This window comes from Chanodichthys erythropterus, chromosome 4, assembly GCF_024489055.1.
Source record: "Chanodichthys erythropterus isolate Z2021 chromosome 4, ASM2448905v1, whole genome shotgun sequence".
NCBI classification, from domain to species: Eukaryota; Metazoa; Chordata; class Actinopteri; order Cypriniformes; family Xenocyprididae; genus Chanodichthys; species Chanodichthys erythropterus.
The window spans coordinates 273,707-298,891 of NC_090224.1; the positions used below are offsets into that span (position 1 = coordinate 273,707).

Sequence of the window (25,185 nt, forward strand, 5' to 3'; positions counted from 1 at the left end):
TTTTGACATCTTTCTATTATGGGTGGCATTACGTTTTTCAGCAATGTGATCTACAGTAGCTCTTCTGTGTCAGGGGTTCCCAACCACATTCCTGGAATCCCCCTAACACTGCTTGTTTTCCAAGTCTCCTTAAATAAAACACACCTGATTCAGATCATCAGCTCATTAGTAGAGACTCCAAGGTCTGAAATGGGTGTGTCAGATAAAGGAGAGATGTAAAATGTGGGGGCCTCCAGGAACGTGGTTGGGAATCACTGTTCTATGTGACTGGACCAGACAGGCTAACCTTCGCTTGTGCGTCAGTGAGCCTTGGGTGCCCATGACCCTGATGCTGGTTAACTGGTTATCCTTCCTTGCACCATTTTTTGTAGGTACTAACCACTGCATACTGGGAAAACCTACAAGACTTGCCGTTTTGTAAACACTCTGACCCAGTCATCTAGCTTGTACTATTTGGCCTTTGTTAAAGTCACTCCGATCTTTTTGCTTGCCCATTTTTCCTGCTTTCAACACATGAAATTCTAAAACAGACTGCTTACTTGCTGCCTAATATATCCTACTACTTGATAGTTGCCATTGTAACAATATAATCAAGGTTATTCACTTCACCTGTCAGCGGTTTTAATTTTGTGGCTGATCAGTGTATACACTACAACATACTATATTAAAGGCAAAGCCAAATGTGACATTTATTATAATGGATTTTTGTGATGAGTGTTAGAATTTCACTTAAGTTAAACATTTTTTAAGCCTATTAAATGTCAAAAATGATTTTCAGTTAGAATGTATAATATTCAATGGCTACAATTTCTTATTTCATCCCCAAAATTGAGAAAAAATCAATTTAATAAAAACATAAGTAGTAGTATTGGTATCAGTGATTCTGGCCTTCATTCATAGCACTTAGTATAAAGATGCCATTAAAAAAAATACTTAAAATGTACCATTTTTATGTTATATAATATTGCACAGTGTTCTACGTGGGATTCCGTGTGAAAATATGTATTACAATATTAAAATATATTACAATTTTTAATGTTAGGTGTGATTAATCATGATTAATTACAGAAAAAAAGGTGTGTAGCCCTTGTGCTTTCTATATTCCTTATCAGGTCTTGCCCTTGGATATTATACAGTATTTGGTATATTTGGCTCAGTTCTGTTTTCTTGCTCCTTGTTTCTTGTTTTTGTCCCCCTCTCTCCCTCATCTCTTAATTGAGAAAGCACAAGCTTTTGTATCAGGTGATGTCAAAACATTAAATTAAATTGTCTTGGTCGAATGAAAAAAGAAAAAGATATGAAGAAGTTAATCGATGCAGGGGCTGAGGCTTCCTATATGGGAAGCAGGCTATGGTGCACCCAGTGCACAAAAGAAATCAAATCTACAAAAATCACTGCATATAATGACCAGAAATAGTGACACAGCAATAATGACAACCCTTATTGAAGTGAAGCCTGTGCAACCCAGAACCAGCCCGCTTCCAAGAAACACTCAGCTCCTGCAAAATACAAAAGAGAAAAAAAGAAAAATCACATTAGAAGACAAACAAACCAAACCCCAACATAAATAAGCAAATAAACAGAACAGTCAGAATCAATATACTAAACAAATATAACAAAACCAAGAAAAACTCACAATACTCAAATGGACAAAATAGTCAATTTACAAATAAAAATACAAATTAAACACAAAACAAACTATATACTGTCACAACAACAAAGATCACACAAACTCATTCGTGATCTCTGTCATTTTGAAACATTAGCCATGATCAGTTCTAACGCATAGCAGTAATAACTCTAATTAATAGTACTGTTGTCAAACAGTCAAAAAACAGTCACAAAAACTGAGGGTTGGTGACAGTAATACTAAAGATAAATCAATACAAAAACAATAACCCAAACGAAAAATGATACGACCACAAAAGAAACAAAACAAACAAACAAAAAAACAAACATCCTAGCCCACTTAGCCACTGGACCAGAAGTGTTGACAACCCAAAGCAGCAGCATGGCCCAGAGTGAAGGTTGGAGAGAGAGAAAGAGAGTTGCAATGCATGTAACGAGGACCCTAAACATAAACGTTTATTACAATCTCAACTTTAGGCATACAACAATTTACAAGAGAAAATAAACAAGTTACTCACCTTATAATTAGACGATGTGACAATCACAACCACACACACAAACATACCAAAGACATATAGTAGCTCCTTTAGTTGGTAGATTAACAGCTGGTGCTCCGACCTGGCTATTGTGCTGCCATGACACACAGGTGGGCACCCTGTAGACTGTAGTTAACTCAAACCAAACTTCCCACAACACAGTGAATGCACCACATTAAAACTTACCTGGGGGTAAGCAATACACCACACACACACACACACAGCCTTGGCGGTCCGACCTCATACTAAAGTAAAGATCACATGATATCATTGCATAACACTGAAATCAAACAACGAAGCTACATTGCTAAAAACACGTACCACTGCAATCCACAGCAGTGAAAGAAAAGGGGTGGGCTTTCGACCAAGACGCACTCCAGGGGGCATCATTTTGTGAAATTTTAATAAATTTATGAAATTATAAGGGGAAATCTACCAAAGCATCAAGAAGTCATATAGTCGACATACAGTCAACATATAGTTGACATACAGTTGACTTGCAGCCAACGGTTTCATGCATCAGTTGTTGACTGGATCTTGAGATGTGGGCATTATACTCAAAAGTGAAGGCAGATGAACACAAGCTTGCAGGGGCGGGTTTAAATGGACTAAATGATTGGAGAAGTCCTGCATACTTCACCAGAGAGAAGTCTGTTGTTTCACCCGAAGGTTGTAACATTCAGTAAACTGAAGTGTAGCGCGTAACACGTGTCGAGTCTGAAGTGTCACACTTGTATAGGGTTCAATATGGTTCGATATGGGCCAACTGATCAGAAGGTAAGGAGCGGCTACTGGAGAGAGGGAAGCAACACAGCAGGTAGGTGAAAACCAAGAATTTCATTTACTGGTTGGAATCTTGCATTCATTCAAGAGTCTCTCAATTGCAATTTGTCTGGAGTATGTAAATCTCAATATTGTAATTTAACAACATACAATGTTGAACAATGTTTATAATCAATTCTCTTTTTGAAATTCCAGGAAGTTGGGCTCATCAACAAATCAACCCAATTGAGAACAATTGTCATATACTTTGTATGAAAATGAAATAATAAAATAAACTTATTGGAAAACTCCACAGACTCAGTTTGTTTATAACCCAATAAAATTGAAAGAAACAATAAACAATGTTTTCAGAACAAAATATTACAACTCAATTCAAATAACTCTTTCCCTTCAGAATGTAACAGTGCTTTCAGCCAAATGGATCAAATGTTCAAGATTCACTGGATCGATTCAGTTAATGTCAGTTCAGAGTCAAATGACTCAGATCAAAAGACTTGTTGACTCCTTAGAATTGTTCAGTTCTGAATCAATGTCTCTCCGTTCAAAGCTCGAGGGAAAAATATGCAAAGTCTCAGTCCTGTTTGTTCAAAAACAAAAGGAAAAGATTCATCATACCGGTTCCGATGAATTCAAGATCAGGGTTCAACAATCAAATTGTCTCCGCGGGTGGCTCGCCTTTTACATACGCTCATATGCGTCTCACGTGTCCAGGATGGTGTTCACAATTTCTCAGAAAAACACATAAAGGAGGAAAAAAAAAACCCAGCCAAGGCAAGAATTTCACATCTTATTAAGAAGATAATTTGCGGTGCTTTGGTGCTCCATGTATCTACATTGGCCTTTATTCTCAATTCTCTGCCTCGTCGTCTTCTCACTTCGGCATCAGCTCTTCAAAGTTCACTCAAAAATGTAATCTCTTGATTGCATTCAAGTTTTCTATCTCAATCGCGATCTTTTTTTTATACGGAGTATCTGGAAATCACTCAGTGTGCACATGCTTCATCTGACTCGCTCGCTCTCTCTCAATGTCTGATAGTGGTGAAGTCGCCGGTGCCATCTCAGTGCGCTGCTACCATTGGCTCGTTGGAGTGTCAATCAATGCAGCACGATCAATGATAGGACGAAACACTTTCTCTTCTAAAGCACTCGCTTTTCTCTCTTATCCTCTTGTTCTTAAATCTTCCCTTTTTTTTTCTTTTTTTTTTTTTTTTTTTACATAACTTTCAACACTTTTACTAGTAGCCTGGATCACCCGGGTTACACTCTCCCCGCTTTGAGGATATGCTGGTCCCGCTGCATCCTTTAGGCTGCAAAGTCACTGCAGTCGGATTCTCACTACACATTCTCTGAAGGTTATCTCCAAGAGAAGAGGGTTCCCCCAATGACACAGTGAGAGCTGCACTGAGCCCCTGCAGTAATGATTGCACAACCATAGAAAGAGGATTACCCAACGTGGAGTACTGTAACCTTCTTGGTGGTTCACAATGCCTTTGTGAGCGTCTAGGAACATCTGCCAAACTCTGGCCCATCTCCACTAAGTGGTCTCGGGGACTCCTCAAATTAACAGATTCGTTCTGTGTAAAGCCATCATTCCTGTCATCCTCTCCATTGAGAGTCCCAGATGAGGTTTTACCAGACTCCTGGTCCTGCTGTCCATTCTGCACAGGCATGTCACTTAAGACATGAGATCCAGTAGAGTCTTTCAACTGCAATCTCCCTTTCTCAGGTTCATCACGCAGACATCCGTCTTCATCATCAGGTAGGTCAGGTAAGTTCCCTTGTGACTCCGCTGAGGTAGAAAGCCTGAGGTCTGTACTAATTGCAGTTCTAATTTCAGGAGAAACTTCTGATGTAACCCCAGTTTTTGACTGATCCTCAGGTCTGTGGTTGGAAAGAATCCTGCTCTCAACGCTTGGTAAGTACCGAGGTACGTAGCTTGCAAAGTCATCTTCAGATTCAGAATTCTGGAATTCGCTTTCAGACTCTCCTGAACTAGGGTTTGCTCGAGTTCTGGGCTTGTAGGGTTTCTTCTGTCTTACTGACTCAGTTCTGTCTTCCTCTTGCAGAAATCCACAGGGTAGTAGGAAATCGCGATGGAGTGTGCGGAGCGGCCCATCCTTGCCCTCAGGTTGAACAGTATAGACTGGTAAGTCACCAGCTTTCTTGATCACCACATAAACTTCTTTCTCCCACTTATCTGCCAACTTATTCTTTCCTCTTAGTCTGACATTCCTCACCAGAACACGATCGCCAACCTCAAGGAATGAAGCGACCACTCTCTCATCAAACCTCCGCTTATTGCGCACAGCTACTTTTGAAGCGTTCTCACTTGCTACCCTGTAGCTCTCCTGCAGGCGATCCTTCAAATTCCTGACATAACTTGAGTGAGATTGGGATGACTTGTCAGCAGGTAAACCGAAGGCCAGATCGATTGGTAGCCGGGGCTGCCTCCCGAACATCAGCTCGTAAGGTGAGAATCCTGTCGAGTCATTACGAGTGCAATTATATGCGTGGACTAACGGTTTCACAAAGTCCTTCCAGCAGGTCTTTCCTTTGTCATCCAGGGTCCCTAACATCTGAAGCAGCGTCCTGTTAAAGCGCTCCACAGGGTTGCTGCGAGGATGATAAGGTGTCGTTCTTACTTTACGTATTCCTACTATGGCGCACAGCTCCTTAATCAGTTTTGACTCGAAGTCGGGCCCCTGATCACTGTGGAGTTTCTCCGGGAACCCGTAATGGACTAGGAAGTTATCCCACAGGCATTTGGCCACGGTCTCAGCTTTCTGGTTTCTGGTGGCTATCGCTACAGCGTACCTGGTGAAATGATCAGTGATCACTAGAATATCCTTTGTACCACTCCGATCAGGTTCAAGTGACAGAAAGTCCATGCAGACTAACTCAAGGGGTCTGCTTGTCACTATGTTCACCAGGGGTGCAGCTCGCTCAGGAGGAGTCTTCCGCCTCACACAGCGTTCACAGGTCTTTATTTTCTCTTCCACAGTTGTCGCCATCCTTGGCCAGTAGAATCGAGATCTAGCGAGGTCCAGGGTTCTCTCGATCCCTAGATGGCCCATGTCATTGTGCAAGCTCGTTAGCACTATCTCTCGGAGATCCACAGGTAACGCCAACTGATATAGCACACTTCCTCGATCTTGCCTCCTTCTAAATAATACTCCATTCCTGAACTCGAATCTGCTCCACTCTCTTAGCCATGAGGCAACTTCTGCAGGTTCTACTTTCCCAACCGGTTTCTTACCAGACTCAAGATATTTGATAACTACTTTGAGTTCTGGATCAGCTCCTTGGTGTTCCTTCAGCTCCTCTTCAGACATTCGGGGAAGAGCCGGAAAACCATGGGCGTCCTCTTGCTGGAACTCTTGGGGTATTGCATCAACGCCGAGAGACAACGACTCAAACACGGTAGGTTGGGAGTACGACATATCAGGATCAGTACAGCTCTGATACACTTCGTGTCTTTCGCAGAGAGCTTTCACCGCTGCTGGCAGTATCGTTGGCTGATCTGATTCTGCTAAATGGTGAAGGGTGAATTGCTTGATTCTTTCACACTCTTTTTGAGAGACAAAGTCATCCAGAGGCCTGTTATGAGGACGTCTCGAGAGTGCATCTGCATCCAGGTTTCGCTTGCCTGCCCGATACTGAATTTTGAAGTTAAACGTCGACAGACTGGACAGCCACCTATAGCTGGTCGCATCGAGCTTCGCAGATGTCAGAATATAGGTGAGCGGGTTGCTGTCCGTTATCACAGTAAACTCTCCTCCATACAGATAATCACTGAATTTGGTCGTAACTGCCCACTTGAGCGCGAGGAACTCCAGTTTATGCGCTGGATATCTCGTTTCGCTCTTGGTTAAGCCTCTGCTGGCGAAGGCAATTACTCTCATTCTACCTTCTTGTTCTTGATAAAGGGCAGCCCCAAGTCCAGTGGTGCTCGCATCCGTGGTCAGCACATAGGGAAGGCTGGGATCTGCAAATCCGAGGACTGGGGCCGAAGTCAACTTCTCCATGATAGTGTTGAAGGCTCTTTGGCATTCCTGAGTCCATCGATCTCCAAACTGCTCTTTAGGATCTCGGTACTGTGCACTTTCCTTTGGGCTCCGTCTCTGGTTTTTCTGCAGAGGGGGATAACCAACAGTAAGGTCGTTGAGAGGCCTTGTTATCTTGGAAAAGTCTTGAACGAACCTTCTGTAGTATCCAGCGAACCCGAGAAAAGACTTGAGCTCTTTAAGATTTCTAGGCCTAGGCCAGGTCTTGAGGGCTTCGATTTTGGATGGATCTGTTTCGACACCATTCTCAGACACTATGTGGCCCAGATATCGGACTGACGTTTGGAAAAACTTGCACTTTTTAGGAGAAAGCTTTAATCCGTAATCTCTCAGTCGTTCCAGAACTTGAAGGAGTCTGGCTTCATGTTCTTCAAGAGTCTTAGAAAAGACTATAAGATCGTCAATGAAGACCAATACTTCTCTTCTATTAAGATCCCCCATGCACCGCTCCATGAGCCGTTGAAATGTGCTCGGTGCATTTGTGATCCCTTGGGGCATTCGGTTGAATTCCCAGAAGCCCAATGGACATACGAACGCTGTCTTCTGTTTGTCAGCCTCTTCCATCTCAATTTGGTAGAAACCCGATTTTAAGTCAAGAACTGAAAACCACTTAGATCCAGTTAGAACAGAAAAGGCTTCTTCCAGATTCGGCAGAGCATATGCATCCTTTATGGTTTGGGAATTCAACTTTCTGAAGTCGATACACAAGCGCACATCGTTGTTCTTCTTCCTCACTACTACTATTGGGGAAGCGAATGGGGATTCAGATGGTCTTATGACACCAGCATCGAGGAGCTCCTTGAGGTGTCTTCTTACTGCATCCACATCTTGCGGGTGGATAGGTCTAGAACGCTGCTTGAAGGGTGTCTTGTCATTAAGATTGATACGGTGTTTCACCTTATCAGTGTGGCCGTAATCTAACTCGTGCAGTGCAAAAACATCTGGCATGGAGTTCACTAGATCTGTTATTCGCTCCTTCCATTCACATGATAAGGGAGAGTCACCGAAGTCGGGAACAACCTTGTCCTGTGAAGGGTTCGCAGCTTTGCACCCAGGGATACTCATGGTGTGTCTACCTTCGGTCACATGCTGGACGGCATGTACTTCGGCCAGTACTGCTCTTGGAGGGATTATTAAATCAGTATGCGTCTCGTTCTTCAGCACTACTGGTATCTGGACATTGCGCTTCGGAGGTAAGGAGTGCAGACTATTAGCCACTAGCAGGCCGCCAGGCAAGAAAGATGGCATCGCTGGCTCTACAGTCACACAGGTCTCCGTCAGTGGCCCAATGATGTTGACACAGCCATCGAGAACTACAGTACTTCCAGCCGTTACAACTTCAGGCATGCCCCCCTTCACTTTCACTTGGCCCAAGACACTCGCACCAGCTTGTCGGCGTCTTGCTTCTAAGACTCTTATTACGGCTCGATACCCATAGTGATATGACTCAACTCGGGGCGTGGTCGCTTTTGCATGATCAGCATACAGGACGTCCAAGGTGTTGGTACCAATGAGGATTTGGGGTGCATATGTCAGATCTGGGACAACTAGGGCCAACGTTGGAACTTCAGCTTCAATTCCTAGGAACTCCTGAGGAAACTTCAGAGTTAATTCAACATATCCCAGGTAGGGAACAGCCTGTCCATTTGCTCCTTCAACTTCTAACAGGTGGTTCAATGGCTGCAAGGAATGCTGCGACAAGTGACTGTTGTAGAAAGACAGGGGAATTGTTGTTACCTGAGATCCTGTGTCCAACAAGCAGTTCACTTCCTTCTCTTCGACTTTGATTCGTGCAGTGCATTTCATTCCTACCAGTCCAGCTGGTAACTTCAATGAGTTTCTGATGCCAGCTTGCTTATGAAACACTCGTCGATGCTTAGGGCATTGTCTGGTTTCCTCAGTCCCCGTCAGCCCTGTGACAGGAACTGATCTTAATTTAAAGACTCCGTGGTGGAACTATGTTGGAGATCCCACTCAGCCTGCCTTTCTCTCAGCTTTCTTCTCTTTTCTTCAACTCTAGAGAGATTTGGGGGATTTTCACAGTTGATGGCTAGATGGCCGTCATCTCCACAGCGGAAGCAATACCATGGCCGAGGCCGACTGGTTTTCATCTCTGTGTGCTTTGATCTCCCATTTCTGTCTCTGCTGATTTCACTGGCACCAGGTTTACTCTGGTTCTCTCTATGACTGAAGAATCTTTCAGACTGGTTTCTCTGCACTCCAGAAGCAGCAACTTGGACTTTAAGCTCTGCTATCTGTTCTTTCAGTCCCTGAAGATCACTTGTCCCTGCTTGCCCTCTCACTTCCTGGTTAGTAGCTGTCTTAATGGCTGCAACTTGGCTTTGGAGAGCTGCAATCTCTTTCTTCAGAATGCCTACTTCAGTCATTTCAGGGAGTTGCATTTTACTCTTCTGCTTAGAGGCTTTCGGCTTGGGAGCAGCAAGAACTGGGGAATCAGTGTCTTCCTCCGATGTGCTGCAATAAGCAGACTGTTGGTGTGCTGCTGTACGCAGTTTAAGGGGAACTGATGGGTGCTTACTCATACCCAGATGCTTCCTCATTCTCTCCTCCTTTGATGTTTGCTTATCTTCCGCTGTACGGATGAGTATGGCTAATTCAGCAAAAGGAGGTGGGTCTGCTTTTCTCTTTTCGAGCTGCAGATCAGCTATCAGGGCATTGTCCCAGCAGCCCCGGCAGAACTGCCTCAACAGACAGCGGTCTCGTTCACTCTCTGCAACTCCGCTCCGTCTGATGGCAGCACTCAGAATTACATGCAATCTGTGGAGGTAGGCGGACGACTTTTCGCCAGGATTCTGCAGGGTACTTATAAACTTGGCTAATAATTCGTCTCCATCCTCCACCGACCCGTAGACGGACTCCAGCAGTCTAAGACACTCTGACGACGGAGCGTTCGGGTTCACATGCTTGATTATGTCTGAAGCAGGCGGTAACAAGCAGTCTAGAATTTTCCGCGTCTTGTGTGACTCAAGAAGGGATGGATCATTCAGTAAGTAGTCAACACTTGCCCTCCAGGTGTCGAAGTCAGGTTCGTTGTTTGGACGAGGGCTCCTCCCAGAGAAAGCTTTCAGGCGGAATGAAGCACTATGTGGGGACACGGGATCACTCGTCCTCATAATGTGTTCCATCACTATCCTCTGGATACCTGGAGGGTTCATAGCAGACATGGGAAGCTTCACTGATATTGTCTCAGCAGAGTTGGCATCTGCATCATTCGAAAAGTGAGGCGATGCTGCGCCTATGTTCACCTTGACTGGGTTTTCAGGCTCTATTCTCAGTTCAGAGGGTGACTTGAATCCTTCCAACCGCGAAGGAGTACTAGTCGCACTTGTCAAGGGGCTTGTCTCTGGGGGGCCTTGCTCTTGCCCAGGTCCTACTCTACGTGACGCATCAGCTTGAGCTTTCACTCCACTAACCTTCATCAATTCTCGTTGGAGAACATCTTGTAGGGTTTCCCCATTGGCGCTTGCTATTGCTTGTAGTTTCTCCAAGCACTCAGCGGTGGCGCTACTAGTGGCGGGGGTGTAAACTGTACCCAGAGCGCGCACATGGAACACAATGTCTGCATCAGTAGGGCTCACTAAGGTTAGTGGCAGCTGGGGCTCAAGATCACACATGGCTGAACTGTGCGTGAACTCCACTACTGCATTACGATGAAACTCAGATCGTGGATCGTCAATCAGTAGATTGCGTCGTATGGAGCCAAATCTTAAGAGGCACGTTTCTAGTGCTTGATCTGATTCAGTCAGTGTTATGCCACTAACAATTACTGCATTTTGCACATTAACGCCTTCCCGTTCCACAACATCCATTTCTATCAGATCCACTGTACGTACTTGTATTGATGATTATTCACCTCAGTCGCTGTAGCGTCCTCTCTCCTGGCTGGCTCGCCAAAGTGTAGCGCGTAACACGTGTCGAGTCTGAAGTGTCACACTTGTATAGGGTTCAATATGGTTCGATATGGGCCAACTGATCAGAAGGTAAGGAGCGGCTACTGGAGAGAGGGAAGCAACACAGCAGGTAGGTGAAAACCAAGAATTTCATTTACTGGTTGGAATCTTGCATTCATTCAAGAGTCTCTCAATTGCAATTTGTCTGGAGTATGTAAATCTCAATATTGTAATTTAACAACATACAATGTTGAACAATGTTTATAATCAATTCTCTTTTTGAAATTCCAGGAAGTTGGGCTCATCAACTCAAACAAATCAACCCAATTGAGAACAATTGTCATATACTTTGTATGAAAATGAAATAATAAAATAAACTTATTGGAAAACTCCACAGACTCAGTTTGTTTATAACCCAATAAAATTGAAAGAAACAATAAACAATGTTTTCAGAACAAAATATTACAACTCAATTCAAATAACTCTTTCCCTTCAGAATGTAACAGTGCTTTCAGCCAAATGGATCAAATGTTCAAGATTCACTGGATCGATTCAGTTAATGTCAGTTCAGAGTCAAATGACTCAGATCAAAAGACTTGTTGACTCCTTAGAATTGTTCAGTTCTGAATCAATGTCTCTCCGTTCAAAGCTCGAGGGAAAAATATGCAAAGTCTCAGTCCTGTTTGTTCAAAAACAAAAGGAAAAGATTCATCATACCGGTTCCGATGAATTCAAGATCAGGGTTCAACAATCAAATTGTCTCCGCGGGTGGCTCGCCTTTTACATACGCTCATATGCGTCTCACGTGTCCAGGATGGTGTTCACAATTTCTCAGAAAAACACATAAAGGAGGAAAAAAAACCCAGCCAAGGCAAGAATTTCACATCTTATTCAATAAGAAGATAATTTGCGGTGCTTTGGTGCTCCATGTATCTACATTGGCCTTTATTCTCAATTCTCTGCCTCGTCGTCTTCTCACTTCGGCATCAGCTCTTCAAAGTTCACTCAAAAATGTAATCTCTTGATTGCATTCAAGTTTTCTATCTCAATCGCGATCTTTTTTTTATACGGAGTATCTGGAAATCACTCAGTGTGCACATGCTTCATCTGACTCGCTCGCTCTCTCTCAATGTCTGATAGTGGTGAAGTCGCCGGTGCCATCTCAGTGCGCTGCTACCATTGGCTCGTTGGAGTGTCAATCAATGCAGCACGATCAATGATAGGACGAAACACTTTCTCTTCTAAAGCACTCGCTTTTCTCTCTTATCCTCTTGTTCTTAAATCTTCCCTTTTTTTTCTTTTTTTTTTTTTTTTTTTTTTACATAACTCTCAACACTTTTACTAGTAGCCTGGATCACCCGGGTTACAGAAGGCAATCCAGATTGAGAACTCATGTGCAGTTCATTTATAAACTGTAAACCAGATATAAAACAAGACAGACTTAGATTTGAACTTAAACAAACATGAACCATAAACCGAACTCACAAACAGTGGGTTACAATGTACAGAGCTAGATAAGGAAACACGAGGGCTACTGTATATACACATGGACTAATGACTAAACAAGGCACTTGAAATTAATCAAGATAACGAAACCAATGAGAACATGACACAAGGAACAACTGTGAAGCAAAAGTGACATTGACATGATAAACATGAACTATGAACATGAAACAAGACCTGACAAACACTTCTTTTAAGAGGTCCATGTGTTAAGACTACCTGTTTTTTCTCTTGTGACAGAGCACTTGCCTCCAACTTCTGACTGAATGTGGTTGCCAGGTCAGTTAGAGGTGTATACTGGAGGATTTTAGGTCTAATTCCCAGAGTTGTTGTTCTAACTGAAAGCACTTGTTGCTTTTATTTCCAACAGTAAAGGCTGGAGAAAATGCAATTAAAGGTTGATGGTCTTTGTACATTTCACTCAGAAGCTGCACTGCATAGCAGTGTTCAGAGCTTGCTGCCACACTGAAATGTAAAGTGAGCGCATCTTATTGATTGAGGTTTCTGTCAGTGCAATCTGCAGTCACTAACCAGTGGTGGAACCTGAAGAAAGGTTTCAAAGAAAAATAACCACTGTTTACTTAATCTCATATAGAATAAGTCATTTGGTAGTCATTCTGATGCTTAACTGAGTGTGAAATGTTCAGTATTGCTTAGGAGCTGCTGGATTGCCTTTTGAGCTACAATGTCCAAGGAATGGCATACACATCTTAAATTAGGCTGTTTCTGCTTGAGCAGTATATACATGGAGTGATGTCTCCCCACCATGATGTTTGCTTTATCTGTGCTTGATGTGTGGCAAGTAACATATGTTGCTATCCGGAGTTCACAGCACTGGTCATTACAAATGCATTACAAAAGCACTTACATTAGCTTTTCTCACCGTAAAAGCCTTAACTGTGGGCAGGCACCACATTTTGTGCTTCTTGGTTTCAGCATGGTCCTTCACATCCTTCAAGTGTGCCTGTTTTTCTGTGTTGCAGAATTTGATGATAGTTTTGCTATCATCTCCTTTAGATGGTATTATCCATGGCTTCCGGTCCAGATCATTCTTTACTCCTTTCTGTTTTTGTTTTTTTTTGTTATTGTTTTGCCCACTTAGCATCTTCATTCTTCCCACTGGCTGCTGCTTCTATCAGTCTTAATTGTCTTAAAGCCCAGGAATCAACACCAGTTCCTGTTTTCTGTTCCCTCGTTTCTCATTGATTATTGTCACCTATTTCTTGTTACCCTCATCAGTCTTTGTGTATATAAGCTTTGGTGTGTTTTTCCGTTTTCTGGTTCTCATTTTGTTTTGGTAATGTCATTGTTAAATAAACAATTACCTGCATTTAGACACGACATGCCACAACTGTTTGAGGCTGAATAAACGTACTCGGTTACTAACGTAACCTCGGTTCCCTGAGATACGGAACGAGTACTGCGTATGGGGGAAAGGTCTCCCTTTTTCCCCGCTGCTGAAGCCTTTTTCAATAACGCAGTGTAACTGCACCGTCATTGGTTCACTCATAGACAAGTTGTTGAACCAATGGCGGCGCGGCATAGCTGCGCGGCCTATGGCGACAAAGCGCGCGAATATTCCCGCCGAAATGGGCGGGGTATAGGGCTATATAAGCAGGCGTTTCGCCATAGGATTTCAGTGTCAATCGACTGAAGCGACGACCCTGAGCCGCAGCCTCGTGGCACGGCAAGTGACGCAGTACTCGTTCCGTATCTCAGGGAACCGAGGTTACGTTAGTAACCGAGTACGTTCCCTTTCGATACTTCACTCGTACTGCGTATGGGGAACGAATTCAACCACGCCGTGCCACGGCTGGGAACGATATAGCTTGCATTTGGCCACCCAGAGGGGGCAAAAAGGACAAGCGGAGGCAAAGCCTAACCGAACCCATGGTTACACTGAAGGAAGATACTTCCTATGGTGGCGTGAAGCGGGACCTGTTGGAAGCCGCTAATCACACCGACAGGACCCGAGCTTGTAAGGTCGGGACATCGAGGTGATAGAACCTGACAAAGGTGGACGGCGAAGACCAGCCGGCCGCCTCACAGATGTCTTGGATGGAAACTCCGTTGGACCAAGCCCACGAGGAAGCCATTCCTCTAGTGGAGTGGGCCCTGACTCCTATGGGGCAATTAGTGCCCAGTGAGGAGTAGCACAGGTTAATAGCATCCACTATCCAACGGGAAATGCGTTGTTTCGAGACCGGAGACCCTTTGGTGCGGCCGCCAAAACAAACAAAGAGCTGATCCGACAGTCTGAAAGACTGTGATCGGTCTATGTAGGTCCTCAATGCCCTGACTGGGCAGAGTAGCTGCAGCTCTGGTTCGTCCGCCGAGGGAGGAAGAGCAGAGAGCGAGATGACCTGAGCTCTAAACGGAGTTGAGAGCACTTTAGGGACGTAGCCATGCCTAGGTTTCAGAACGACCTTAGAGTCACCAGGCCCGAATTCGAGGCATGCAGGGTTCACAGAGAGGGCCTGCAAATCGCCAACACGCTTTACCGATGCTAGTGCTAGTAGCAGAGCGGTTTTTAGTGTTAGGGGCCTGAGGTCGGCTGAACCCATTGGTTCAAATGGGGCTCCTTTCAAGGCCCTGAGGACCAACGAGAGGTCCCAGGAGGGAATAGTGAGAGGGCGAGGAGGATTCAAACGCCTAGCACCTCTCAAAAAACGGATCACGAGCCCGTTTCGTCCCACCGATTGGCCAGCAATAGGAGCGTGGAACGCTGCAATGGCTGCTACGTAAACCTTAAGCGTGGAAGGGGAGCGCCCCATTTCCAAGCGTTCTTGGAGGAAAGACAGTATGGAAGATACGTCACTCTCCACAGGGTCTATGTTGCGTGTTGAACACCAATCAACAAAGACTGACCACTTCTGGTCGTAGAGGCGCCTCGTAGATGGGGCTCTAGCCTGAGAAATGGTATTTAGGACGTCCTCGGGGAGGCTAGTCGGCTCCCATCGAGGGACCAGAGGTGCAGAGCCCAGAGCTGCGGCTGTGGGTGCCAGATTGTTCTGTTTGCCTGAGAGAGGAGGTCCCGTCTCAGGGGAATCGGCCACGGGGCTCTTAGAGAGAGCCTGAATAGCTCTGAGGACCAAACCTGGTTCCTCCAGAGCGGGGCCACCAGAAGGACTCTGTGCTGGTCTTCTCTGATACGCCTGATGACCTGGGGGATCAGTGCGATCGGAGGGAAAGCATAAAGGAGCGTGCTGGGCCATGTGTGGGCCAGAGCATCTACTTCCTTCGAGAAAAATGTTGGGCAATGAGAGTTGTCTTCTGAGGCGAAGAGGTCTACCTCTGCCTTCCCGAAGAACTCCCAGATCGTGAGGACCACTTGGGGGTGGAGCATCCACTCGTCGGAGGGGATGTTGCTCCGTGACAACATGTCCGCACCCAGATTGTTCCTGCCAGGAACATGAGTCGCTCTGAGCGACTGAAGCCTCGGAAGAGCCCATTCCAGCAGTCGTTTCGCCAGAGCGCATAAGCGGCTGGACGAAAGACCGCCTTGGTGGTTCAGGTATGACACCACCGTCATACTGTCTGACCGAACTAGAACATGACGTCCCGTCAAGTAAGCCTGAAAGAACTGAAGGGCTTTCATCACTGCTAGCATCTCTAGACAGTTGATGTGTAGATGGCTTTCCTCGTGGCTCCACGAGCCGAAGGCCGGTCTGCCCTCGCACACAGCGCCCCAGCCCAAGTTGGAGGCGTCTGTTGAGAGCACCGTCCTCCGTGAGACCGCCTGTAAGGGGACTCCGCGTTGGAACCATACTGGATCCATCCAAGGTTTCAGGGCTAGAAGACAGGCCCGATTGACCTTGAGACATAGGCGGCCGTGCCGCCATGCGCTGGGAGGAACCCGGAACTTCAACCAGTACTGAAGAGGCCGCATCCGAAGAAGGCCTAGCTGCAGCACCGGGGAGGCGGAAGCCATCAGCCCTAGCAGCCTCTGGAAAAACTTCAGAGGGAGATAGGCTTTGTTCGTGACAGATGCCGTGAGCTGCTGAATTGCCAGGGCGCGCTCTGGCGAGACTACTGCCGTCATACGGACCGAGTCGAAAACTGCTCCCAGAAACGAAATTCGTTGAGTGGGGCATAGCGAGCTCTTGGCTAAGTTGACCCTGAGACCCAGGCATTGTAGATGGCTGAGGAGCACGGATCTGTGGCGTTCCAGCTCGTCTCGCGAACGGGCTAAGATGAGCCAGTCGTCGAGGTAATTCAGAACCCGGATTCCCATCTGTCTCAGAGGGGAAAGCGCCGCGTCCATGCACTTGGTGAAAGTGCGGGGAGCCAGAGACAGCCCGAAGGGCAGGACCGTATATTGGTATGCCACCCCTTCGTATGCGAATCTCAAGAATCGTCTGTGACGGGGGCTATCTGGATGTGAAAATACGCATCCTTCAGGTCCAGCGAGCAGAACCAGTCCTCGGGGCAAATGTGCGCGAGGATCTGCTTCAGCGTCAGCATTTTGAACTTCCGTCTCATGAGGGAGTGATTCAAAAGCCTGAGGTCTAGGATGGGTCTGAGACCGCCATCCTTTTTGGGGACCAGAAAGTAGCGGCTGTAAAAGCCTGTCTCGCTCTCTGACGGAGGAACCATTTCCACAGCTCCTTTTTCCAGCAACGACATGACTTCGGCCCGGAGGACATGAGCGTCGTCCGGATTGACCGATGTTTGAAGCACCCCGGCGAAGCGGGGGCCGTCGTGCAAACTGGAGCGAGTAGCCCTGGTTTACGATCCCCATGACCCATTCTGACACATCGGGGATGGCCTGCCAGGCCTCGGCCCGAGTGGCTAGGGGTTGAATAATGTTGGGTGACAGACCGCCGTTGAGAGGGTCGTACACCGCGAGGGGTGGAAGAGGAAATTTGCTCTTTTTGTGATGAGGTAAAAATTTGTCCGCCGTGAAAACGGCGTTTGGAGTGGGCGCAACAGGTGTGGGCCCAGCTGTCACTTGGAGTATGTTTCCCACGCCCGGAAATAAACGAGGCGGAGGGGAAATTACCCGTGGGAGCTTTTGGGGTGGTCCGGTCGTAACGGGACGGTCCCCCATCCTCTTCCTGTCCGACGAATCAGGACGACTTCGGAGGCACCGGGTCCAGCACAATCCTGGGCCGGGGTCCCTGGCGCCTCGGGAAGGGAGGGCGCTTCGCAGGGCGCGAGCGCTGGCGATGCTCCTGGGGCGGCGCTGCCTGTGTTGCAGGTGGGGCTGGTTTGTTCTGCTGAGCCGGCGCAGTCCTGGGGCGGCTAGACGCAGAAGCGGAGCTGGAGCGCTTAGGCAAGAAATGCCTCATAGCCTGAGACGATTTCTGCGCGGCAGTAAAGCGCTCAGTGAAGCCATCCACTGCAGGCCCGAAGAGACCAGAAGGCGAGACCGGGGCGTCTAAGAAGGCCGTCTTGTCTAGGTCTTTGATCTCCGTTAGGTTGAGCCACAGGTGGCGCTCCAACACGACCAGGCTGGCCATGGAACGACCGATGGCCTGGGCCGTAGCCTTCGTAGCTCGCAGGGCAAGATCCGTGGCGCTGCGGAGATCTTTGAAGGCTGGCGCGTCGATTCCAGACTCATCCAGAGAGCGGAGGAGTTTGGCCTGGAATGCTTGAAATATGGCCATGGTGTGGAGCGCAGAGGCAGCTTGGCCCGCCGAGGTGTAAGCCCGTCCAGCCAGAGTAGAGGTGGTCCGACAGGGCTTGGAAGGAAGGGCCCTCTTCGTCTTCCAACCCACAGCCGCGGGAGGACAGAGGTGAGCAGCCACCGCTTCATCTAGGGGTGGCAAGCGCTCGTATCCCTTCTCCTCGGCGCCGTCGACGGCGGTGAGGGCGGAGCGGTGCGTAGTGTGGAGGCGGGCAGAGTAAGGAGCGCGCCACGACTTCGTCAGCTCTTCGTGGACCTCAGGAAAGAAGGGCGCTGAACGCTGGCGAGGTGCTTGGCGGCGGCCTGGCAGAAACCATTCGTCCAGGCGGCTGCGAGACGGCTCCTCTGGAGGGGCCCACTCGAGGTCCAGCTCTTCAACGGCTCTAGACAGGATGCGGAAGAGCTCGGCATCCATGCCCTGGCCATGCTCGATGGGTTCCAAGGGAGGCGGTGGAGCGGGGTCTTCCGGCTCGCCAGCCCATCCTTCCGCTTCGGAAGCCGCAAGAGACATGGAGTCGTCTTGTTCGTCGTCTGTTCCCCCGAATGAGACGAGGTCACTCGCTTCTGCGGAGGGACGCTGCTCAGGGCGAGAGAACAGAACTGGAGAGAGTTCCCTGGGAGGAGAGGGCGAGGCACGCGGGGGCTGGGCCGGCGTGAGCTCGCTCAACTCCTGGCGCTGAGTCGCTCTACCCCGCTGTCTTTTCCTCGCCGGACCGCGGGAGGAAGGAGACGGGAGGGCGCGAGCGGCGAGATCGCCCTCAGTGAAGAAGGCGACCCGCGAGCGCAGGGAAGCGAGACTCATACACTCGCAGTGCGGGCATGAGTCTCCAGCGAGCGCGCCGTCTGCGTGGGGCTTGCCCAGGCAAGCGACACACTCGCTGTGTCCATCGTCGTCGTGCAGGGGGCCCTGCAAGTACCACATGAGTGGCGGGGCATCGTGAGACGCCGCTGCCGTGAAAACGGCAATTGGGTGGCTCTTTTAGAGCGGCGAGGGCCGCGGAAGCTCTTAAAGCGGTGAAAACCGCTGGAAATCGCTCTTTTAGAGCGGCGTTTAAGCCGCGGATGAAGCTCTCAGGCGGCGCGCCGGATGGCGGCAGGGGACGCACAGGAAGCGGCCGGAAGCGGGAAGCGGGAGGCGGCGGCTCGGCGACGGCGCTAGAAGCTGCAGTCCGCGAGGGCGCCGGCGCTTTCTTCCACCGGCGAGTCCAGGCGAGTCCGCTGCGGGAGCCTCTTCAGACGGCGGCGAGAGCAGAAGGCGGCGAGCTTCTTCGGCTTCAGGCGGAGATCAGCGAAGAGAAGTAGATGTCGTCGCTGAAGGAGAAAACACTGAAATCCTATGGCGAAACGCCTGCTTATATAGCCCTATACCCCGCCCATTTCGGCGGGAATATTCGCGCGCTTTGTCGCCATAGGCCGCGCAGCTATGCCGCGCCGCCATTGGTTCAACAACTTGTCTATGAGTGAACCAATGACGGTGCAGTTACACTGCGTTATTGAAAAAGGCTTCAGCAGCGGGGAAAAAGGGAGACCTTTCCCCCATACGCAGTACGAGTGAAGTATCGAAAGGGAACTTTATAAACTGGGATATTTGTCTTTCTCAACGAGTGCATGATGATGCTGTATCGTATTGAAGCACCTGTTATAGCGTGTAACATCGCAATGCCCCTTTCACTTTCAACATGTTCATGACCTGTTTAAATTTTTAAGGTCTAAATGCAGCAAATTTTGGCTACTTTCTCGTACTGGTACATGCTTATACTCTCGTCGGCAGTGGCTGTGTGTTAAACAGAGACATTTAACAACTGTTATTGCTGTGTCTCTACAGTTGGCACTTGATTCTAAAGCTTTTATTGTCTGTTTTATTCCTTTTAAAAATATGTGGCATAAAAGCTATGAGTCTTTGCAGTTTATTTCATCACTCTAGCAGAGATTTGCATGTTTGGACATTATATTGTTCCATCACACAGATGTTGTTGTTTGCTATAACATTGAACTGTGCTGTTGACTTGGGCTGCATTGATATGGCGTGTTTGTTGTATGTATATTGTATTTGTTGTTACAGTATATTGTTTGGTTTGCTGTTTTTTTCTATACACTTTATGCTTTATGCTTATGCTTTTAAAAGCACTATATATATAGTACAAATTATTATTAAAATTGTTACTACTACTACTGTAATTATTATTATTATCAGTAACTCAAATAAATGACATGGCTAGACATGTGACATCAATACAGTGACCAACTCAATGTAAAATTAAACTGCTTTTTTAGAAGACTGATATATCTTGAGTCTTGGCCTCATGTAAGTGAACATAATTTTAATGATGTTTCTCATAAGTGCTTTTCATTTCTTTATACATAAAACATACTGAGTGCACCTTTAAAGTTTGATGCTACAATGAGCAGAACCAGACAACTTACATCCAATTCAGTTATCTCTCTCTCTATTTCTTATACAACCTTCTAAGTCATAGGGCTGGAGCCTATCCCAGTTTCCTAGGCCAGAGGCAGAGGAAAGCAACCTTGACAGATGGCCAGTCCATCACATGGCCCTCACACAATCACACACAGGAAATCTTGACTGTCAAATTCACCTAACCTGCATGTCTTTGGACTGTGGGGGAAACTGGAGTACCCAGAGGAAACCCAGGCTGACATCGGGAGAACATGCAAACTCCACATAGAAAGGCAACGATGCTAACCACTGAGCCACTGTGCCGACCATTTCAGTTATACATACAAATATTCCTCAGGGAAGGACTAGAACAATATTTCTGAACTTTGACCAAAACTGACCCTCAGAAACTTTATAGAACTATGCATGTTTCCATATGCTATGTATATCAAAATTCAGCAATTCATGATTTACAGTGTATTAATTGTCTTATAAACCACCACTGAGCAAGCCAAAGAGAAACAGTGTCTAGGAACCAGAACTCCATATGGTGAGAAAGAAACCTTGAGAGAAACCAGGCAAATGGCTGATTCACACATGCCCTGAGTACCCTGGGCCTGGTTCCATCTGGGCATCTCTTCTCCTCACAGTGCGATATCAATGTGTTTTCTCTCCCCATGTATTCATTGCAGCTGGTCAACAAAGTTAGCCCAACAACTACACTCTGAAAACAAATTCAGAAGCATGGAAAAAGCATAACAGCTACTTACTTCAATACTAGACAAAATAACAAGGCAAACAAAAGGCCTTAAATTAGGGATGGGCACGAGTACTCGAACGTGACAGGGACGATCGATCATAAAAACAGTGTGAGTTTAATTTTTTTTTTTTCTGATTGGTTATAGCAGAATTTTGGGCGGCACCTTGAGCTCTGATTGGTTAGCATTGCCAGAGCATGCGGTCCAAAGTCCAGACAAAAAACAGAAAACAGAGAGAAACATGGCTTCAAAGTTGCATAATGGTTTCTGGCTTCTTTTCAACAAAATAGATGAAAATACAGTTCATTGCAAGATGTGCAGCTCCAAGCTATCACACAAATCTACCACAAGTACAATGCATTATCATCTAGTATTTGTACATAAAATGTCTTGCAATACCAGACAGGCAACTCATTGCATTGTTTACTGTCAGACAGAAATGCAACGCAGCCAGAGCTGAAAAGATTACACAACTAATCACTGAAATGGTAGAGAAAGATTTGCTGCCTATTAGTTTTGTAGTTTTGTCGAAGGATAAGGGTTTAAAGATTTGATGCATTACGTTGAGCTCCAGTGTTACATCTCATCGCGCAAAGCAGTCACAGGAAGAATAGATGCTCTATATGAAAATACTGCTTCTTTACTGAAAGACAGACTGTCAAAGACAGCAAAGATGGCTATCACTATGGACTCATGGACCTCGCTGACCACACTAACTTGCCATTACATTGCTGAATGGGAAATACTTAGTTCAGTGTTAAAGACACGCAGTTTTGACAACACACTGCTGTGAACTTAGCCAACTACTTAAAAGATGCAACAGAACAGTAGCTGTCAAGCTCAGAGAAAGTAATTGCGTGTGTTCATGATAACGCGAGTAACATGGTTTTGGCGAATTGAGGTCTTTGGGAATCAGTGCCCTGCTTTGCACAGACCCTCCAGCTACCCATCAACAAAGGCTTCAGCATTGCTTCTGTAAAAAGTGTGATAGTTGCCAGTAACCGAACATAAACTTATCCAGTACTGTCGCATGCGGTGGAATTCTGTGTTCGAACGATATGTTCCATATGTTCAAACGTCTTTTGGAGGAGAGATGGACTGTGTACGCTGTTCTGTCAGATGGCAATATTACAAAACTTGCAGATGCAAAGACACTTGACTTGAAAGATGAGCACTGGCAGACTGTGGAAATACTAATACCCATTCTCCGGTCCTGGAGTGTGCCACAAATACAATGTGCAGTGAGACGCATTTTTGCTTTCCGATGGTATATCCGATCACACATAGCCTCATCATTAAACACCTAAAGATCGGTGAGTCTCCAAGAGTGTCGGACTTCAAGACAGCCGTGGTTTTTATAAATATAAGCGACAATTACAAATTCTGTCACACCCATACAAAGTGACTCTCAGCCTGATCGAGCTGCAATTATGGCGCTCAACACTCTTTTTGGTGAGGATTATGGCGCGAGTGATTTTTGTTCATGTGACACTGAAATCAAAAGCTACTCCAGTGAGCCATGCATCTCCGAAAACCAGGATCCTTTACTGTGGTAGAAGGTAAATGAGAATCGGTTTACAAAGCTAAGCATCCTTGCCCAGTGGTACTTAGCTGTTCCTGCGACATCTGTTCCAGCAGAGCGCCTTTTTTCCAGCACCAGCCTAATTGTGAACTCCTCTTTTTGAACAAAAATATGTAGGCTGTAGCCTATGTTTAAGTTTCATCAGTTGTGGTAAATATACAGGATGTTTTTGTTTTGAGTTTTATAAATCATTCCGTCTCTGTTTTATTTAGGCTACCATAGCAGTCGTTTTGTTAAACTTGTGAAACTTTTTTTCTTTAGCTTTGAAAATAAAAACTAAGCTGTTCGTTTTTGTTGTTGTTTCAAAAGCACAGTTGAAATGCTGCTAAATTTATATTGAAGACGTTTTATTTAAAAATTACAGTTGAATAAAGTAGCCTAAAAGCAAAGTATCCTATGTGTTCATTTTAAATCACATTTGATAATAAAAACATAGAGACAAGTAATATTAAATCAATTAGAAGCCTATATAAAAATAAAACAAATGCATCGGCTCTACTTTTACTTACAATAATGAACGTAGAATTAAGGTTTAGTTTTTCAGAAATAACATGACTGCTTTGCATGCCCCATCCCCGAGTACTCGTTTTTTGAGACCTATCAATGATTGAAATAAGAAATTGAAACAAGGGAACCAATCAGAACATTATACATGAGACTAGGGAAATGCAAGATGTTAGGCTTGTTTGAGATGCATGGCATATGACATCAAAGTACTGCGAGAACATTTGGAGAGCAAACAACTCCTTATGCATTTGAATTGCTCCTGACACAAGCAGGAACCACGACTATGAGAATTTCAAAATAAAAGACATGAACAAAAACAAAACCCAAACCAATGTGACAATAACTTGAAAATTGGGCAGTTGATTTGCAGTTTCTAAGCATTTGTTTTTACAGAGTAGAAATGCAACTAGAATTTTTTATTTGCCTATATTTTTCTTTCAAATAGCTATTGCAACAAGCTAGATACCCTTGTCTTAAAAATTTGTATCATAACTTCTATAAGTGACCTTGGAGGCCCCAGTCATATATCAGCACTAGGATATCAAAGTCTTAGACATGTCTTATTTCTTTACATTATCTTCATATACTATATTCGGTGGATTTTGTAAATTGCTGTCTACATTTATATTTAATATTGTATTAAATATACATGTTGTATGTATACAAACTGTCCATCCATGGATTTCAAAACAGTTTATCAGACTTTCAAATCAAACTGTCCATCCATGGATTGACTAACCCTTCATATATTTAATTTTCCATCCATCCATCTATGAACGCCTCCATCTTTCCATCCATGCTTTTTTTCTCTCCTCAGAAGTGGAACGTGAGTCAAACCAAGATCCGTGTGATCTCTACTGTTCTTTTCATTCTGTTTGGTTGTCTCCTCTTCGTCACTCTGCCGGCCGTCATATTCAAACACATTGAGGGCTGGAGTGCGCTGGAGTCCATCTACTTTGTCGTCATTACCTTGACAACCATCGGCTTTGGAGATTTTGTTGCGGGCGAGGGTGAGCGACGCCACCATGAAGAGAGCAGTGGTGAGCATAAACAGAACACATTTGACTGCATATGCATAGCAGTTTGCAAAAGGGATACTAGCATCTTGTCTTGTGTCTTGTTCAGGTGGTTCTGACTTGGAGTACTTGGACTATTACAAGCCCATGGTGTGGTTCTGGATCCTGATTGGTTTAGCATACTTCGCTGCTGTTCTCAGTATGATTGGAGACTGGTTTCGTGTCATATCCAAGAAAACCAAGGAGGAGGTGTGTTCTCATTAGGGATGCCACAATTATCAATAGAATATTGAACTGTCTTTGAACTTTTTCCTCAGCAACTGGCAAAACATTGCTTTTCTCAAAGATTTGCTCCCTATTTCATTATTCGCCCTCATATTGTTCCAGACCCATGATGTTATTTTTTTCCATTGAACACCAAAGGAGATTTTTTGAACAATCTTTGCACTGCTTTTTTTCAGTGGCAGTTCATAGTCATCATGTCTGTCAAGCTCTAAATGGGGCAAAACAACACTATAAAAAGAGCCATATATGTATCATTAAAATACATTACAGTTAAATTAAAGGGATAGTTCACCAAAAAATGAAAATTTGATGTTTATCTGCTTACCCCCAGCGCATCCAAGATGTAGATGACTTTTTTTCTTCAGTCGAACGCAAATTATGATTTTTAACTGCAACCGCTGCCGTCTGTCTGTCAAATAATAGCAGTGATTGGGAACTTGAACAATAAGAGTCGAAAAAACTTCCATAGACAAATCCAAATTAAACCCTGTGGCTCGTGACGGCACATTGATGTCCTAAAACACGAAACGATCGGTTTGTGCGAGAAACCGAACAGTATTTATATAATTTTTTACCTCTAATAC

At 45.6% G+C, this 25,185-nt stretch overlaps 1 protein-coding gene across 1 annotated transcript in view; it reads left to right on the forward strand.

Moving 5' to 3' along the window:
* kcnk2b (potassium channel, subfamily K, member 2b) overlaps window positions 1–25,185 on the forward strand; it is a 69,715-nt gene that overhangs the window by 41,613 nt on the left and 2,917 nt on the right. The window contains exons 4-5 of the mRNA XM_067382933.1: window positions 24,118–24,340; window positions 24,426–24,565. Coding sequence (XP_067239034.1) covers window positions 24,118–24,340; window positions 24,426–24,565 — 363 coding nt within the window. The remainder of the gene's footprint in view (window positions 1–24,117; window positions 24,341–24,425; window positions 24,566–25,185) is intronic.